General features: G+C 46.3%; 2 protein-coding genes across 2 annotated transcripts; both read right to left on the reverse strand.

Moving 5' to 3' along the window:
* Nucleotides 1-429: 429 nt before the first annotated feature.
* On the reverse strand, nt 430-10,243 carry ccnf (cyclin F). Its single transcript, XM_040191849.2, has 17 exons — nt 9,943-10,243; nt 8,970-9,121; nt 8,764-8,870; nt 8,593-8,660; nt 8,311-8,507; nt 7,884-7,937; nt 7,435-7,539; nt 7,188-7,265; nt 6,772-6,926; nt 5,721-5,885; nt 5,344-5,467; nt 4,697-4,877; nt 4,515-4,602; nt 3,363-3,462; nt 3,142-3,275; nt 2,547-2,725; nt 430-2,265 (listed from the first exon to the last, which is right to left on the reverse strand). Exons 1-17 carry the CDS (start codon nt 9,953-9,955, stop codon nt 1,820-1,822), a joined length of 2,346 nt encoding a protein of 781 aa, XP_040047783.2. The 5' UTR covers nt 9,956-10,243; the 3' UTR covers nt 430-1,819.
* Nucleotides 10,244-13,430: 3,187 nt separating this feature from the next.
* LOC120828271 (transmembrane protein 100) lies at nt 13,431-18,419 on the reverse strand. The gene has a single exon (XM_040191752.2). The coding sequence runs from the start codon at nt 16,381-16,383 to the stop codon at nt 16,000-16,002; it is 384 nt and encodes a 127-aa protein (XP_040047686.1). The 5' UTR covers nt 16,384-18,419; the 3' UTR covers nt 13,431-15,999.
* Between the last annotated feature and the right edge of the window lie 1,035 nt (nt 18,420-19,454).

The following is a 19,454-nucleotide window of genomic DNA, read 5'->3' on the forward strand; positions in this document are numbered from 1 at the left end:
TTAAAATTGTTTTTATTGTTGGTCATAAATAGACATACGATATGTATTTTTGTACCTAATGGCCTTTGTGACGTTGCAGTCTGCAGTCGTACAATGAATTTAAATTGTATTAACACAGTGGCCACATAATATATGATGAAATGTGTAAATCTTTTAATACGTAAAGTTAAAACCTGCAAGATTTGCAAACGTATTGGTTTCTGTTTAAACAAGTTTAATAAGGGACAATTCTATTACGTTTAGTCAGCTAGTGGAATGTATAGTGGACATACACAACAAAACTTTTTCAAATGGGTAGCAAAACCACTTAAAAAGAATCTGCTAAATCAATGCAGATGAAATGTCACGATTTCAGTCAATAGCTAATTGAAAAACATATACAGATAATAATTTATTGTGTGGTGGCATAATGTCACACTTAAACGACACTTGTACGATGGTCTCTTTTATTTAAACTCAGTACAAAATTATATATTCACATCACAGGTCTGTTGAGAAAACACTGTAGGGTAGAAAGATTCAAAGAAAACTGCCGTTTTGGAATCAAGTGAAAACAATTTCAAGTATTAGTGGCAAGTTCCTGGTCTTCCTCCATGTATACATATAGTACTATGTACATTAATAAAACGGGTTATAACCAACCTAGCTTAACAGTTAAAATGTATTTACAGTCAGTCAGACGTTTTGATATTGTGTACTGTGGCTTACAGTCATTTCAAAACCCCCGTCAGTTAAACATTTTCCGTTAGTGTCCGAGTTCCCTTTCACTCCATGAGGGCAAAGCAAATTCATTCAAAACACTTGTATTGATTGTTCAAGCAGGGAAAATGTCACGTTGAATTGAATTACCCTCCTTCGGTGATGATAAACTTGATCGACCTTATTCAGATTGGTGGAAAAGTGGGTTGAGCATGAATAATTCTAGTATGAGCAACACTTACTGAACATGTAATGTCAACATCAACAGCAGACATGTTTATATTAGTTTTTCCTAATATGGTAATGTGGCTCAAACCTGTAGGATGGACATCTGCACACTAAAATCTATGGAGAGAACACCTTTAGGTCTAAAAAGACCGTCCTCAAGTAACATGGACCAAAATGCAGGTGTATAGATGCACTCTAGAAGACAAACACTACCAAGAAAGTCATTTCACGGCGGTTGACGGTTGCACGTGACATCACAACAGTACCTTTGGCAAACACACGCAGAATTAAAAAGGAAATGAGTTCACACAATCGTTATTTTAGGCTTCAGATGTAGACAGACGAGAATAGTCACCTACTGATGACATTCAACAACTACAAGACAAGTCTTGTACTGACAGTGCATATCAGAAACTATGATAACCAAAACAATCACAATAAGATGACAGCCGTGTTTGAGATTTTACCACAATATGATTTGGACAATGAACACTTTTTGTTTTTTCTCCCCCGAAAACAAGCCCACGCGGCTTCATATATTCGACATGATCTGAGATCGGTTTCTGTAGAAAGGCTGGTAAGACAACAGAAAGGTTCCTGAGGAAAGTCACGCTCTGTTCCAGTGGTTTCAGAGCAAACTGTCTAAGTTCACGTGAGGTATGTCATTGTACCATGCATGTAAAACTGTAAATATAAAATGTAATGTGGTAGAAGTGTTCATGTAATTCCATTAGTTTCCCCTGAACTTGAAAGGCTCTTGATCTTCTGGCAATTGACGGCTCAGTGCAGACTGAAAGGAGTGAGGCACAGCATCGAGGAACTGAAGAAAAGTGCTGGAGGATCATAACTGAGCAGGGCTCTCTGATCAGCTGGAGGCGCCCCCCCCCTCTGTCTATAGGCTCAGAAACCCTGCAATAGCAGAATACTCGCGTCCTTCCTCCTCTTCTCTTTCCACCTCGCCTCCACTGTGAGCGGCTGAGTTCTTCCTCTTCACCTGTTTGCTCGAGGTGCCCCGGGGCCTCTGCATGGGCACCAAAAGGCGGAAGCCCGGCTGGCCGTCGGCGGAGCCCGTGCCCAGAGAAGTGCCGAGTGGCTTGAACGTGCCAGGCATGAGGGTGGAGGAGGAGGAGGAGCCTGTGGACGAGGGGCTAGCGCTCTGGACAGAGGAGTACCCTGAACTGTTGAGCTCTGTAGTGAAGGAAAAGGACTCCTCGTCTTCCTTGCACACCTCCTTTTCCCCGTCGGAGAAGCTGTCCTCGTCGCTGGACATGGCTCTGCAGTGCTCTAGTCTCTCGCCTGCGTCGGCCAGCGAGGGCAGTTTGATGGATATCATGGAGGCTGTTAACAGAAAAGTGTCCAGAGCTTAAAATACTGAATCATTTACACGCCGCACAGCAACCATCATCCATCATCATTTGTCAATGGCAGTCAGCCTCAATTTATGTGCAGCTTTATTATGGTGCTGCGTCAACTCAAGTTGCTTAATCAGCTGAGTGACTGACTCATGCATTATTCCCCACTCTATACACGTATATATACACCTTGCACCGTTGAGCCTCTGCCAGTAGCCAAATTGGAATAAATGTAGCCCCCTTTCCATCCTTTTAGTCAACACTCACAATCGCAGTCTCTCTCCCCCTCGCTCTCCTCCTCCCGGTCCCCCTCATAACCGGAAGAGGAAGTGTCCAGGCTCCAGTCCAGAATGTTGCCGAGCAGCGTCTCCTCCTGATTGGACAGCTCAGCGGTGGGTGTGGCCACGAAGCTGGCTCTGTGGGCATGCATGGCGTCATCCCGTCTCCTGGGGGAGAAAGTGGACAAGTGTGTTACAGTGAGTCACCGTAGCATCTCACAGATGGTATTTACGGACACCTTCTGGGGAAGGTTGTTATGTTGGGTTGTTTTTTCTGGACAGGGTTGCTATTAGAGATACAAACGTAAACCTACAGAGAAATGAGATATTGCGGATTTGTGTTCTCCACAGTCCAGGCCCTTACTTTGCAAATAAAATGCTAATTTGAGTAAGAAAAGCAAGCCAGACAACGCCATAAAACAGGACTACTCAATAGAGCAAAGAAGAAAATGTCTGGCAGGCCATTTTGCACTAAGCAACGTAGCAAGTGCTCACAGAATGCACAATGTAGTGGTCCATATTCAAATGTTTCTTGAGGTTATACAAGATATATATAAAGATGATGATCCCAACAAGAGGGTTACCTCTTGTTGGTGCTGGATGGAGAGGCGAGGAAGGTGTGGATGTCGGCTGGTTGACCAGTGGGACTGGGAGGCTCCATCTGAGGCTCCACCTCAGGAATCTCCAAGATCTGACACAGCTCTTTAAAATCCATCACCTTGGGGAAGCCGTAAAGTTACATCAGTCAAAGACAAACAGAGGTTGGCGTCGTGCTCCTTTGATAATATCAAATAAATAAAAGTACCTTTTCTTTGCTGATGTTTTGGAAGGCCTCATCTTCAAACCGCTGCCTGACACCCGTAAGGGACACGTGCCTGTAATCTTTGGGAACGTCTTCACTGAAACTGAGGAGACGAGAAAAATCAAATAATTTAAATCCGCTTGACTTCACTTTACTGCGCCGCTGTGATCGACTCTCGGGGACAAATCTCGTTACTCATCCATTTGAGAAATTAGAGTTTGTCGATACGATGCTCACCTGTCAAAGTGACTCACCCTGAGGCCCGTTTATGTGACTCAGTTGGTGAATAACACCTCCCCCGCCCCCCTCCCCTCAGATCTCCAGTCCAAATGATTCCTACTGTCTCTTATCACTCGTATGTTTGCTTTCAAACCGTAATGGCCATCCACCTTCTTGGTGCCTCAGACAGGTTACCACGTTGTCATCACTCAGTAAGGGACACTGGAAGTGTCTTTATCTTTTGATACTAGATTGTGATTGAGAAATTAAATTAAATCAAGCATTCTGATTGGTGGAGGCAGTCACAGGGTGTACTGTATTGAGCCATAAAGTACTGTACACCCCTTTACATTAACCGGAGCGTTCCATATTAGTTCACACTCAAAATAACAGGTTGATCTTCTGCAGCCGATAGTTTAAACTTTGATATTTTGGGGGCGGAAGTCACTTGAGTGGTGAGCCAAAGAGGACAATTCACGTGGGCGTCATGAACGAGACCTGGCGATGTTTTCAGACGACGCACAAAGTGATGTCAATCTCCTAGCTTGTCGTTGTTGGTGCGAGACTAACAAACGTGATGCTCTAAATGCTGGTTGTTGCATAGCAATAAAGGTACTCGAGGCGGTTCTGTATTGTCAATTATGTAGTTTATTTAATGCGTTCTCTGTTGTATTATTAATACTTTGTCTTTTCTCTGTTGTGAAGGAGAATTGAACAAAATCCCCCCCGTAAAATAACCTTAATTTATTTAAATGTTTATTTTCTCTATAGATATAGAGAGGCTTCCGCCACTGACCACAGTTTAGGTGTATTATTAAATACCTTTAAAGAAGAGATACAAGTCCACATCAGCAGAACCGCACAAATGCAAAAGACCTTCTGCTCAGACTCACGGGGCGACGGCGCAGAAGGAGGTAAATGAGTGAAATAACGTACCACTTGACATACAGCAGCACAGACAGGGGGGCGAGGTGTTCCTTGGAGAAGCCCGTGTAGCCGACTAACTGGCTGGGCCACAGCGGAGCTGCAGAGAGGGAGACAGTGACGAGTCATGGGGACTATTGAAAATGTAACACCTGCAATACGTGTCTTGGTTTAGAGTCGGGCAAAGTGGTTACCGTAGTGATGCAGCGCTCGGGCAAGCAGCAGCACGGCGCAGGCCAGCTTGGACGGCGGTGGTGTGGAGAGCGCCGAGTAGAGCAGCGACAGCTCGCAGATGTAGCTGAACAGGTGGGTGGTGCGCCTCTCCAGGGGCAGCAGGGACAGCAGCACCTCGCCGTAGTCCAGCAGGGTGGGGCTCTGTGGGGGAAGAGCATGAAGTCACTCTTTACATGAGAAAGATTCACATTTAAAATCGATTAAACTATCTTTATTGGACAAGAATTTACAGTGGAATTGAGTTGCTGAAGTCTTGCCTGTTTGTTTTTTTGTTATGTTGGGGGGTGGGGGGGCTCAAATGTAATCTTTATAATCTTGAGTGTGATGTGTTTGTCGTAGTAGTTCACACCAGGAGATGCGGGCATAGAGACACATTGTAATATGTATGTATGTAACAATACAGCTATCTGCAGACAGAAAGGAAACCAGAGGGAAGCAGAGCGACGGCCAACGGGAGGAAGAGACACAAGCCGCCAGCAGCCGTTTCTACCTTCTTATGCAGTTTGATTACTGAATTCGGTCGAGTTATTTTTTTGTTGAAATCATCATATATATTTTATAGGATTGCAACGCTCTTCTCTACGGGGGGGACGTTTGTTGTACTCACCCTGATCTTTCCCTCCAGCACAGAGACAACCTCCCCCATCATTCGAACCAGGTCCTCATATTTGTAGGTGTTGTCAGTAAGCCAGACAGCTTCTCTTATGGTCAGGATTTCTTTACTGATGTAGCTGAAAACAAAGAGAACCAAACGTAAAAAAAAGGATATAGTATTTTAATCCAGAAGTCATTTGTATTTGAAAAACAAAAAGATGAATCATTAATTTTACCTTCAAAAAAACAGCTATAAAAAAAGTCACACTTTCCCAAAAGCCCTTAAAAATCCTCCTTCCACAAAGCCAGTTAACCCTTAAGGGAAGGGTATTACATTAAAAAGTAAAATATAAAAGAAATTCACATTAAAAGGCTTGTGTGCATTCTCACCGTGTACAAACCACCATGCAGGCGATTCCCAATAACTGGAGGCGAGCTTTGGGGACGGAGCGCAGCGCCAGGTAGCGGTCCACACAACCTACGGTCACATGCAGCGTCAGGCTGGAGAAATCCTTCATGGTCGTCACCTCCACCAGCCAGTCCACCAGGATGTACCTAGACGGGCACACGGGCAGGAACGAAAACATCAGAAAATGAATAAACATCATTGATAATGATTCCAGTGTTTACAAAAATAAAAAGCGCATATTAATGGTGTCTTCACGGCCCACAGTCAGGCCATCAAAGAAAGACGGAACTGAAGCGGACTGTGTGTGGAGCGGATGTGGCTACGCCTGCGTATCGTGCACGATTTGTGGGGTCTTTTCTTCACTTTTTGGATCCAGAAGATCTGTGAATCTTCGAACCTTTTTCACAGGTTGAGCAAGCTGTGTCGTAGCTAAGCAACTGCCAACTAGTTCTGGCAAAAATCAACGGCAACACAAACGTTCAATACTAAATAGCTGATATGCAAGACTTGTTTCTTTGGCCTTTTCCTTTTCTAGCAGTCACACGCTGCTCTCGCGGTGAGTCCGGTTGATTAAACTGGACGCTGTGGCATTCTGCAAACCGTCCACGTATACGGCACTTTTAATGTAGCCTGCATGGCGGGTCAGTGGACAAGTATTTTATTTATGTTTATACATGAGGCGTGCACAGCCCTTTCCCACAAAGATGGGTCGTTGGGGATCTGTATGGTTTTATTGTTCGTTGCAGATGCCATAAACTAGCGGATATCATCCGATCTTAAACCAAATCACCACTAGCGTTTTGTCCCCTGCCTTTAAGTAAAAAATGTTTAACCCCATCCTCCGAGAAACCACATGCGCCGGTGTTCCGTTAAGTCGACTCGATAGTAACGTCATTTAAGAAAACCAAGATGACCGGAAAAAACAGCGAGTCACCGCATTGACTCACGGGAACATTAATTTGTCTGAGCAGATGATAAGACCATAATGATTCGAGGTCACGTCGGTGATATCATGCTGGAGTTTCTGTCTACCTCATTGTGTCTTTAATGCCTTGTCTCAGGACGCCCTGAGGGCAGTGCTGTGGAGCCGGGTCGGAGGAACCGAAGAGCTGAGCCACCAGGTCAGAGCAGGCCCTCGACTCCAGGCCCAGCGGGTTCCCGCCGCTGCACACTTTAGCCAAGGAGAGCTGAGGAAAGAACACGCCACTTTGAGAACACTACAAACAAATGACAAAACAATGAAGAGTAATGCCGGAAATTTAAGATGAAAAGCCATTCAGAGACAAATCACATCAGTGTCTTTGGCATCATTAGATGGTGGTTCACACCGAGGGAAAATAAAAAATAAAAAAAAGGCATCACAAGAGTGAAACGGCTCCGTAACACATCAAATCAACTGCTGCAATACATTTACTGGAAAGTTTCTGACTTCAATCCTGCACACACACCTGTGCCTCCCAGCAGCCTTTGCCTGCATAGTCCCTGAGGGTTCGGATATACTGGAGGTATCTGCCTGGATCTGCCATCTGAAAAGAATTACATATATATATGATATTTTTTAAAAAGCATATAGATCTCTTGTTCCACCTTGTTTCTCGGTAAATATACTCCCAGCAATAATAACACAGACATAAATAATGTCAATGTAACCAAGTAGAACTCTGATCAGAAAAATAAATAGAGATTCTCACTCACAGCTGCTTTCCGGTTGTGCTCCCACAACATGTAGGAGCTCTGTAGACAGCCGGCCTGTGACGACTCCTCCAACATAGATATGGCCTCGGAGCGTCTTTCGTCGCCCTGGAAAAGGTCACGCAGGTCCAGATATGAGTGAAATATCTTACTACACACAGTGAAAAGGGGTTCTGTTCTTAGCGGCTAACAAAGCGGTCAGACATCGCATCGTCATACAGATACAGGAAAAATAATGATCGGCATCCAATGGAAGTGACGTAAAGTCATTTTCATACATAGTCAAAAGAACAAAGCAGACCATGGCTGCAAGAAGGAACCATCAACATGGGTGGTTGAAACCGCGGCGCGATACCAAAAGCAGAAAACAACATCTCTGCTGTTAATAACCAGTCAAACAGCTCAGCCGAGATCCAATAGAAACTTGTGTCCTGCCACACCCGAGCACTCACTTCAAACAGCTGCAGAACTCTGGCCAAGCAGTGCAACAAGGGTCCTCTCTTCTCCTGCAGAGGGGACAAATAAAACCAACACTTAATTGAAATAATCTGGAATTGTCCTTCTTATAAATACTCTGCATACCACTGTTTTTCTGTTATCAAGAAATGACCAACGCCAACGTGAATGATTCATATAAGCCATGGCAGGATCTCCCCTGCACTTCATTATTATTGGAGCTGTATCTGATGGTATCGTGGTAAAAGCGGAAAAATTGTTGAATAGTTGGAAAGAAGCAGGAATGTGGTTTCAAATGCATTGACGTTGATCAAATTGTTTGTATATTGGCCCTAGTGAACAAAAAGGGAAACCGTCAGAACAACTTGTGCTTACAAAATTGAGGCACGATTTCATGTTCTCCTAAATAGGCGAGAGACCTACCATGTTGTCTTCACACTCGGCCTTGAGGCGGTCGAACACCACGGCCTTGCAGCAGCTGCCGGTGGGTGACCATGGCGGGCGAATGAACACCCAGACGAAGGGATCCGTGGTGGGAGCGCGCAGGCTCTCTGCCAGGCTGAAGAAGTGGGACGCCTTGCGACCGCAGACATCAGCTCGCCCCTCGTCGCTCAACAACGCTGGGAAACGAAGCATGAGTGAGGGACGGCAATTACCCGAGGGAGTCATTTTCCTTGCAACATAGCCGAGAAGTGCTCAACTTACGTCCTTCGTTGTACAAATAAGCGATCCCTAGCTTCACAGCAGCTTCAAAGTTCCCTTTATCGGCAGCTCTGAAAGAAGAGAGATGTTTGCGGTGAAAAATTAAAATAAAACACGCGGCAGCTCTGAAAAGATAGATGGCCTTTCGTTTGCGTTTGACAGAAGGGCCAGTACCTCTCAAATAGCCAAACGGTGCCGGGGGACGGCCACGTGTCCCTGAAACTGACCCTGGCCCACACACTGGAGTGGTTGTCAACAATGTCCCGCAACTGGGAGTGAACCTGCGGAGGTCAAGACAAGCGGTCCATCACAGATCTGGGATGACGCGGCGCATACAGGCTGCAGGGCGGCGTTGCAGGGTGCACGGCGGCTCTACTCACGGCTCTGACGGACAGCAGGTCCTCGGCAGAGAGGCACTGGAGCACGCAGAGGAGGACCTCCTCGGGGAGGGACAGCAGCGTCAGGGCCGGGGTTCGCTTACGCACCCGCTTCCGTACCGGGACAGAGTAGCATTTTGAACAACGACAGTGGACTGAAGGCAGAAAGAGAATTCAAGAGTTAGACGTGTCACACACTTTTATAAACAGGTTTCCAAACACTTGTGCATGTCTCCAATCTTGTGTGCAAGAAGCAATATAGTGTTGCTGTATACTGCAGGAGCACACACACACACAATCATCCAAAAGCATTTCACATCTTGGTGCAAGAGCCAATCACTAATTATCACACCAATGTCAGATAAATATGTGCGCTTGGTTTAAAACAGGCCAGCAGCCGGTGGACATGCGATGTGATGGTCGGAGAGTTATGGCTCCACATTCAAAAAGCCTAACGTCGGGCGGCCCCGGGTGGTCTGCTCATTCCCTCCGTTTGAATGCGCCAATTCATTAAATAACCTCGAAAGATGATCGCACCCAACTGATCATAGGAAGCTTAGAACAGCATGTAAAAACAAAAGTGTTGTGATATCAAAGTGATATCTTAACTATATCTAACGGCGGAGAAAGTGAGCGCCCAAATTTCCCTCCTGTGCTTCAACTAACGTCAGATAAACGGCTGGGTTTAATAATACAGAATTTTTGTTTTGAACAGCAGTTGTTTTTAATGATCACAAACGCTTCCAGTAACAGGAGGGGGACATGTTTGTCAAATATCTGCGTTTGAAACTAACTTAGCGTTAGGTACTTGCAGCGGGCTTCCGTGGCTAACTACGTCACCTAACAGTCTCTAACCGGTGCTAACTCTGTCAAATGCGGAGAATCAAACGCACGTCCACAAACACTGGTTCACCGATAAGTCGTGCCTTTATTTGTAGTGGTAGGAGCTGGTTTTAAGATGACTTTAGGTACTTACCGCCCGCTTTCATTGCCTTGTCCAGTGTCCCTCCTTTAACAGCGATCCCTGCAGCTAATGTTACAGCACTGAGCAGCGATTTAAAAGTCACGGAGATGCGAGCTAATTTCTACACTCAAACTTTACAGAATATGTTACCGGAATAGGTGCTACAGTGATACAGCACTGCTCGCTGTCTCTGAATTGCTGGTGTAGTTGGCTAAAGCCTCAACAAGTTGTTAGCTGTTGCCTGGATTCAAATTCGAGCAAGCACGCGTCCTCCCTTGTTGGACCCGCCCCAAAGTTACTTCGGGACCGCCCACTCTCACCGTTTAAACAAAAGATTCAATCTGATTGGTAGCACTCGCTGACGCCTCTCTGCCACATAGTAGTCCTTTGATTGGCCAGCGCCAAGCGCTTTTGTACTGGTTGGGCGGATTTTATAAATTGTAGAATATCCCAAGATCATTGGACAACGTAATGCTATTTCGAACTACGCGCTCGACAATGAATGCATATGATTGGTTGACCTGATGATGATGGAGACTCAAGACCCACCTCTTTATTGTAGACTGTGGGAAAGGTGGTCAAACATGAAATGCAGTTTAAAGGTACCCTGTTTAAAGGGACAGTGTCGAACATTGCCAGAAATGACTTTTTATTATGGCAATACCGAAAGTTTTCCAGAGAAAAACAGAGAAAGTACTTTGAACAGCGGGTCCTCGGGCGAAATTTACCTTTGAATGATCTCTCCTGTGTTTTTCTTTGAATCGAAAAGGAAAAGACGCCAGTATTGTTGGTTTTTTTTTACGTTGTTGTTTTTTTACGGCCAAGCTGTTCAACAACCATTTTGTAAAGATAAAAAAATGTGACATGATGACAATTTTTGTAAATTATAATTGAATAACCCCACCATAGGTTCAGAATGGAGTTTTTAAAAGCCACTGTAGTGAATCCCTTTTGTACAAGTTTGAGTAAGTTATAAGATCTTTAGTATTAAAGCAATCAACATTTATTCCAGTGGTCTCAACCTCTGTGTGGAGCAAATAAGATTATAGATGTGTTCCTTGTAACGCAGCACAATGAGAAATAATTGTGTCACTTGCCTTGCCCTTTTGCACATCTCTCTCACACACAGACATGCACACACACACACACACACACACACACACACACACACACACACACACACACACACACACACACACACACACACACACACATGCTTATAATGTATTCATTTTTCCTTTGAGAAAATTGCAGAAAGGACAGGGTGAGTAGACTCAATGTATTGGATCCCCATAGTAAATAGACTTTGTCTGATGTTTCTGTGCTGGTCTTTAGAAGAGGGTAATAAAGGAGCGGAGTGCGGCGCTACTATCAATCATTTGTGCCTTTCCAGCTCACTATTGATCTGCATCTCTCCAAATGTCATCATCACCTTCAATAGCTTTTGTTCAACCGTTCCACTATCACTGAATGGTTGTTAAATGGTTATTGAATGTTTTTTAAAATAGAGTAGAAAACGTTTTTGTACGTTAAAACAAACAATATTTGTATGTATATTTCAGACTATTGCTAACACCAATAATGCAAGCCAATAAAGGTTTATTATAAATGTAGTTGGCCTGCGTGTGATGGGGAATTAAAAAAAACACATTTCTTTCAAATGCTCTCTGTTTTCATCGAGAGATGCTATTGTTGCTGCATTTACTCAAAGTGTTGTATAATAAAGTTATCTTGTGAGTGACCTCATACGGGGCAGAGGCTGTGACATTGTCAATTGGATGCAGTTACTGTTTCCATAGAAACCCCAACCATTTTCTCAGCAAAAGACAAAGTGACCAGTAAGCGGTAATGGAGCCAGGGGGAAGCAATCCGCTTGTGAAAACAATTCTACCAATAAAACCTGTGTACAATGGGATTACAAAACAGTGGCTCCGTCCACAGGTTTGTTCCCCAAACAATTGTTATTTATAGCATAATTTGTCTGAAAAGATGTCATTACAAAGCCGCTGCCTCCCGCAGGAAGTAATTTGGTTTGATCTGAGAGCCAGATGGGAGAGCCATGAATTCACGCCTTCACAAGAGCTGTCCTCGTGCATCAAGGTATCAATCAATAAAACGTTTTTGAAAAAAGCTCTATAAAAAATTGAAAATAGATCTATAAGACTGACATATGTTGAATTATTTTTGAAAAAGAGACAGCAGACGAGAAGAGAAAAGATGGGAAGTTGGATAGAAGATACATTTGTATTCTGTTTTCCAATGTCTCACATTCATCCAAAAATAATTAACATAAATCAGTGTGCGGGGTGTGTGCACGTCCCCCACACTCTCAATTATCTGAGTGATTAAATCCAATAGCCTCTCATCGGATATGTTTCCATACTAATATCTGCATTGAGAATGCATCTATAATTCATTTTTTCCTGTGATTTAATTTGACTGTCCGGCCAGTGTGATTTCCATCCACACTTCCATCCAAATAATCTGCAGAACTCAAATGTAACAAAATTATTATTTGGAAGCAACAGAAGGCCGTGACTTGATCAATAAAACAGAATTTTGCACAGATGCTGTTGATCAGGGATTTGAATAAAACATGAATGAAGTCATCTGGCCCCGGTGCGAAATCAAATCAAATCCAAACTCTGTGATGTCACATCGTGCTGCCTGTTTTTTCTGGCTTTGCATTTTAAACTGATGTCAGCTTTGAATAATTCAAACGACAATAAAAGCCAAACAGCACTGAATGTTCAGGTTCGACGCCAAGTTCTCTAGCCTGAGAGGTGGATGAGTTTCTCCCATCTGGTTTCCTGTAATCCGCGCTGACCGTGGCAGTCCAACTGACCACTTCCACTTCATCCGCGCACTCTGCCCCCGTCGGGCCTAATTATCCAGACACAAACACAGCTCCCTCCGCACCGGCAGTCGCTTCCCAGCACAACTGCTGAATGATCAAATGTGTAATAAACTCTCGGTGAACTGAACCAGTCTCACTTGCAAGGGGGCCTGTACGATAATAAGGCACATTTTATCTGATTTGTTTGTCAGCGTGTCCGTATTTTGGCCTGTGTTAGCGTTTTGCCAGTAGGGGGTGTCAGTTATTCTTCCCCGATACCCCCCCCCTCTGTTTTCCTAACGACCAAAGGATCACACAGTCGCCGAGTATCTGAACCAGTCATTCAAGCTGGAAGCACATGTCAATGTGTCTATATACAGCATCAACATTTCAAGCGCAGGGGAGGCTGAGGTGGTGCCGTCGACCCCGAGATGTTTGTTTTTAATGCTCTATTTACTTGGTTAAGTGAGGTGACTATTACAAACAAGTGCAGTAAAAAAAAAAAGTAAAAATACAGTAAAAACACTGTAGTGTCATTGTCTCCTAACAGGGTCGAGCGTGATAGTGGTTATCGCCTCTGCCCTGTGGATGATTGTGAATAAAATCCCAAACAAAATCATTTATAAGTGATGTAAATAAATAAGAAGGTCACGGACAAATGTGCTTGGGTAACATTCATTTTAATACAACGAATAAACTGTACATATGAGTAAAAATATACAGTAGAAATATAAAATTGTCATATATACAGCACCAAATATTAGAGGGCACTCAAACTTCTCGTCACTCGCCAGCGACAACCGGCGTGCGCAGACAGCGAGGCTGTCTGCTGGCTGAGGGGAGTACGTCCCCCGCAGCACAGAGAGGTAGACCTTCCCTTTAGTTTTTCAAAAGGCAGAAGGGAAATCACTTCACATCTCTAAACACACAAATTCTGGTCACCAGGCATTAATATTATAGTGCCAACTCACCGTCACGATGTAGCTTGAAAGTCAGCAAGTACGAGTACGCAAGCACAACGCTCTTCACTGCACTGAGCTAAGAAAGAACGTACTCAACATGTTTTTTAGTCGGTACATAGACACTTGCTACACAACAATTAGCTCGGCATCGTGATTACTGCTGCCAGCAATGAATTATAGGCCCTAAGAATGTAAGAATAACGCTGCTCTGCTCAGGAGGACTTATGCCATCCACCTGCAGGGATACCGCCCCACTCCCACCTGAAAGTGAAAGCAATGACCCCCCCACCCCCCAACGCTCTGCTTTTGTCATCAACCATTACTGCCCCCTCGTTCCCTCCGTTCTTTTTCCTTGTTTAACAGAATTTGGCTGACAGTGTGCAACAGGACATCTAAATGCACACTGAGCGGCGAAGACGTGTCTGAGAGGGCCGATCAAACGCATGTCGGAAGCAGCCGGCCTCCAGCGCGGTCTTTGGCATCGTGTGTCAACTGCTACCTCCGGACGACAGACACGTTTTGCTCGACGGCAAGCGCCACAAATCCGGCAGCGTGAATCAATGAAGCGGTGATCAAAAGTGGTTCTCAAGGGTAAAGGCAAATGGGCTTAGACTCCTTTTGTTTTCTATACATTCTGTTATTTTGCCTTCCTCTATCTGTATTTTCTGTCCTGTGTTACATTCAGTGACGAGAATATTTAAGACGAGACTAAAATGGTCTCATCCCGTGAGACCACGCAAACAGAAAGCACCTATTTACAGCTTACTCTCTGTGGCGAAACGGAAACCCCAGAAACATTTTGACCACAAGCGGTGATTTTACCATATTTTCAATACTTTCCACCATTGAGAGCAAAATGATCCCATTTTCTTTGGCGAGGAGTAATAAAGACAAATGTTTGTGGGACTTGAGCATTACATTTAAGTGTGTGTGGCTGGACTATATAACAATGGTGAAATGAGGGGAATCAAGTCATAAACGGTAGATTTAGGACAGAGGACGGCATGTGTGATGAATGAGGAGAGTCCTGTCACGGTGAAGAGAGAGACACAGAGAGAGAGAGAGAGAGAGAGAACAAGAGGGGGAAATTCTCAGAGGTTCAGATGGAAACGGTGGAATGCAACAGAGCCTTTTTCCATGAGTGCTTGCTCAAGGCACCAAGAGGGAGGGGCCCGAGGGGAGCGGGATCAGTTAAAGTGTCCCTACAGTGGCATGTCCCCTCGGGTAGTGTCCTTCAGTAATCCTGGACTGTCCTGCGTGGGGTCGAGGAGCCCCACGAAGACACTGGGGGCCCGGGGGGGAAATGTGTCAGTCAGTGGCCCCCTTTGCGGCGGGAAGCTACGAAAGGCCTTTCGGAGCGCGCCGCTCCACTAGGAGTTCCTCTCGCTTGGCGTGGACACGGCTACATGTGCAAATCGTTTGTGTGTCCAGTAGTGTCCAAGTGCAAGGGTCCAACGGACTTTCAGTTCACCCAAATCTTTATTCAAGCACACGCAAACACCTTTCCCTCCGCCGGGCGATCGGATCCTCCGGCCTCTTTCCGGCTCATCGTTCACACAGATGCCACCAGGATCCTGCAGGACTCAAGTTCCACTCTCCCGTTGCGTAAAAAAAGCTCCCAACACATTGCTGCGGTGTCACAGGACGAGTGAATGACGCTGGCCGCTGACGCGGGGCGCACTGCTCTTTCGGCCCAGGTATCGGGTTACCGTCTTTGGCCCACTTCTGGCCTCTTGGAGAGTCACCTGTCCTGGCAGGAGGAATGCTGTGACTGACGTGCCTAGTGACGCCAGCATTGAATCCGGCAGCAGCTCTGCATAGCGGGTTGGGTGTCCTGCTCAGAGCTACCACTTTGACCGCTGGTTGCATATGTGAGCGCGGACCGCGAGGGCCGTGCATCCGTGAGCGTAAATATGCATGCGGTGTGCGATGCATATTTGTGTGTGTGTGTGTCTCCTCGGAGGTTGTTTTGACACCGGACACCGGCTGTCTGACGATAAAAGAGTGTGTGAGGCATTGGCGATCGCTCCTCGTCGATCCAAAATTTTACAGGCGAAACAGATACTTCCTGCCTATCTGTCCTTCCACTCTCTATGATTTCTCCACTTTGGTTCCTTCCGGTATTAGCGGAGCCAAATGGTGCTAAAGAATAGAGGGGATTTATGCGCTGAGAGAAGGGAAAAGTTGCGGCTGCTTTAGCCAACCCCTTGATCTCCCGGCAGTGGCCATGTCTCTACTTTCGAGTTCCCGCCGCTGATTTCCCCACGTGCTTCACAGGGGAGACTGCTCGGAAGTGAACGAGCCCCCCTCTTTCTTTTTCCTCCTCTTCCTCTTGTGGACAATCCAACAGGCGGTGGCCATCAGCATCAGCAAAAGGCCCATGACCAGCAGAACCACTGACACCACTTTAGTCTGAGGCAGGTCGTTGTAGGTGTAGGTCACCCCGGTCCCCGCCACACCGATCACCAGGGAGATGATTCCGAAGGGAAAGATGCAGCGGTACCAGGACTTCTCCATGCCACCGGTGGCCTGGGACAGTCGCTCCAGAGAGGAGAGCACCTCAGGCACTTTGGCCCCGCCCGCCTCCAACGAGTGACCCTCCGGCCCCGCGTTGGCCTGCGGCTGGCAAGCCAGGTGGCCCGTTGCGCAGCCCATCGCGATGTGGCGAGCTGGTGGGTTCCCCCCGAGTCGGGCTGCAGGGGCGGGCCTCTTGGAGGACGCTTCGCAGTCAGGCTCTGGTCCGGAGGGAGGCAGAGAAGAAATGGAGAAAGGCAGGAAAAGAGAGAAAGGAGAAGGAGCTTCCCGGGACGGCGGAGGAATGACAGAAAACGAAGGCTTCTCAGTCAGCGCTGATATCCACTCATCCTTCTCTCCCTCCGCCTCTTGCCGTTTCTCTGCCGGCTATGTGGCAGCACATTGTACACTCCGCTGAATGTGGCGGCGGGGGATATATAAGGGACCACGGGAAGGGGGAGGAGCAAGGGCAGAAAAAACAGGGACGTCCAAGTGCTCTGATTGGTCTTCTTTTGTGTGACGTCAAACACTAAAGCAGAGAGAATGGGGCTGTCTATGAACAGGAGGGGGGAGGGGAGAAGAGTTAACTGCTCCATCTTTCTTCTCCCCATCACTGACTCTCAATTGTAGTCTTTTTATTTTTATTTCCCCGCAGAATAAAAGCTTCCCCTGCTGAATACGAAAGGTCGCTGCTGTAAAAGAGAAAATAAATTGAAATCCCACATCACTGCAGAGTGGAAAGTTACTTTTTACATCTCACCTCCCGCCACGACGGCACAAAAGGTGCCAACGCGCCCACCTCCCAATGACAATTTCATAGTGGTGGTGTTTCCGCTGCACCAACAGCAAACAGAAATCGTATTACCACCCACGCACTCCTCGGGTTTACGTGCACGCAGACAGCCGACTATACGGCGATTTACAGGAGGACGTCAAATATACCACGCGCCTTTAACGTGAGGGCCTGGACCAATGAGCGCGGCCACACGTGACGGAAATGCACAGGCAGCCCCCGCTGCTTTGCCACCCACCCACACGGTCACGGAAGGCAACCTGGTAGTAGTTAATCCCCCCCCAGCATCTCTCTTCTGCGAAAAGAAAATCAATCCAGACAGCTCACCCCTCCACATCTCAAAAGCTGTGTTAGGGAAGGACACATGTGTGTACGCAGGTCTATATTTTCAGCTGTAGGCATTACTGGATTTAATGCTTCCAGGCTTTTTCAGAAAGGAACTGTGAACTGTGAAGCTGAAAGCTTTTTGAATTGAGACGTGCGGTTTCCTTCCATTCTTCAGAAGAGAGGATGCATGCGACACGACATGAAAGCTGGGTACCAAAAACCTACTTGACTTCGCTGCAGGTCTAAAAAGTCATCACTGAAAACCATAGAACATGGCATCGTGTGCATCGAAGGAGACACAGGGACGAGGAGCAACGTAGAGACCAATATTATTTAATTATGGGTTTAAAAATACATCTCTATGCACCTGTGGACGTAGCAAAGGATGACCGTTCTCATATTACTGCCAAACCTGCCTCTGAACAAACAGGAAAACCGCTTTATCTGCTTTACCTTGAAACTCACAAATAGTGCGCTGCATCAAATAAGAAACAGTAATAAACATTGAGCACCACTAACTGTGTACCACATAGTCCCGATTTATTGGCGAGAACGACCTACAGCAAAACAATCCAGATTGACAAATAGCACGGGCGGATGGGGAAACACGTTTTTATTATTGGGACAAAGTGTCTGCTGTAGTTCACTCTACAACAGAGCTCATATGAGCAATCCGAGGAGTAACGGAGGGGAAGGAATGTGTTTGTGAGGGCCTGGAGAAAAGTTCAGTAGGCAGTCAAAGAAGAGAAGTGGATTCTTGCTAGAACTGTTCAGTTTCTGGGGATTTGCACTTGGACTCCAGCACTGCAGTTGACCAGAGCTAAAACAAAAACAGGGGAAATGAAAAGGGTGGGGAGAAGAAAAAAAGAACCCAGTCTAAGTAGGAAGGAATGTGTACGACAAAGAAAAGACCAATGAACTCGGGTCCCCCCCCCTCTCCTCTCCTCTCCTCTCCTCTCCGAGCGAGAGTTACGAGAACCGTCACCCTGGGAAAGAAAATGAAGCTTCTTCCATGGAAATTGACTGGGATCTTCCATTGTGTGACAAAAAAAAAAAAAAAAAAGATCCGTGAGAAAACACATGCGACGCGGGTAACCTGGGCAGGGCCGGGCAGCAGCTGATGCACGCGGGTCACAGGAAGGCCGAGTTACGTAGGCGCCACTCCCTCCGGGACCCGCGTGCAGCCCTGAGCACGATCTACACGATCCTCCCCTGCCTCCTCGTTTACTACTTTCACACACACACACACACACACACACACACACACGCGCGCACGCGTTGACCCCAAAACCGGGTGGGGGACGGGGGGAACAAGAAAGAATCTTGCCTCTCCGTGGTTCTGTACGGGCGGCTGCACTCCGTCTGGTGCTGGTACAAACAAGCTCTCCTGCAGACCTGATGTTTTATGCACATATAGATATTCTTTTAGAATCTTTTCATACCTCTGCTTGGGGGGGGGGAGAGATGTGCCATTTCCAGCTTGCAGCGACGCCCCCCGGTGGCCCTCTTTGTGAGTCAGCCTGCCGTTGAGTGTGCACGTCTCTTCGTTTTTTGTGTGTGTGTGTAGGGCCCCAAACACCCACGTCCTGCTGCGTGAGCCCAGCGCCACCTGTTGCCCGGTCTGGCACAGCCCCTGCCAGCCACACGTCATCTGTGGGCAAAAAGGCTTTTAGGCCTTCTACGAGAGTCTGCGCATCTCACTCACGCCCGCACACGGCATGTGTTTGGGAGGGGCAAAGCCACAACTACCCGCCTTCTCACATCACACAGACATGGATTGGGCCCCCATGCTGGTATATGCGTGTTATATGTCATTCGATGTGGATCATAAAAGCCCAGCATGGAAAACACACACAGCAGATGGAGAAACATTATGGTAGAGAGGTCCGACTGTCTTAAATAATGAACACACTCATTTACATTTTGAGCTTCTCGGAATCTCTTATCAGCCACATCTTAAGAAAAACACGTGGCGCATGAGGCTGAAGTCAATGCTTTCTGTGAAAGACGGGACTAAAATAAGATGAAGCGCCTTTATCTCTTGGTATCTTGTTAAGTCTTATTTTCACGGGTTATTCTAAGTCCCCGTTTG

Source organism: Gasterosteus aculeatus, chromosome 11, assembly GCF_964276395.1.
Source record: "Gasterosteus aculeatus chromosome 11, fGasAcu3.hap1.1, whole genome shotgun sequence".
Classification (NCBI taxonomy): Eukaryota; Metazoa; Chordata; class Actinopteri; order Perciformes; family Gasterosteidae; genus Gasterosteus; species Gasterosteus aculeatus.

Excerpts from the sequence above, each read along its gene's own strand:
- ccnf (XM_040191849.2), bottom strand. Across the intron at positions 5,468-5,720 it reads TGCATGGTGGTTTGTACACG|CTACATCAGTAAAGAAATCC; the intron begins GTGAGAATGCAC and ends CTTTGTTTTCAG. Across the intron at positions 2,266-2,546 it reads GGGGGAGAGAGACTGCGATT|CCTCCATGATATCCATCAAA; the intron begins GTGAGTGTTGAC and ends TTCTGTTAACAG.
- LOC120828271 (XM_040191752.2), bottom strand. The coding sequence starts at position 16,383 with ATGGGCTGCGCAACGGGCCACCTGGCTTGCCAGCCGCAGGCCAACGCG.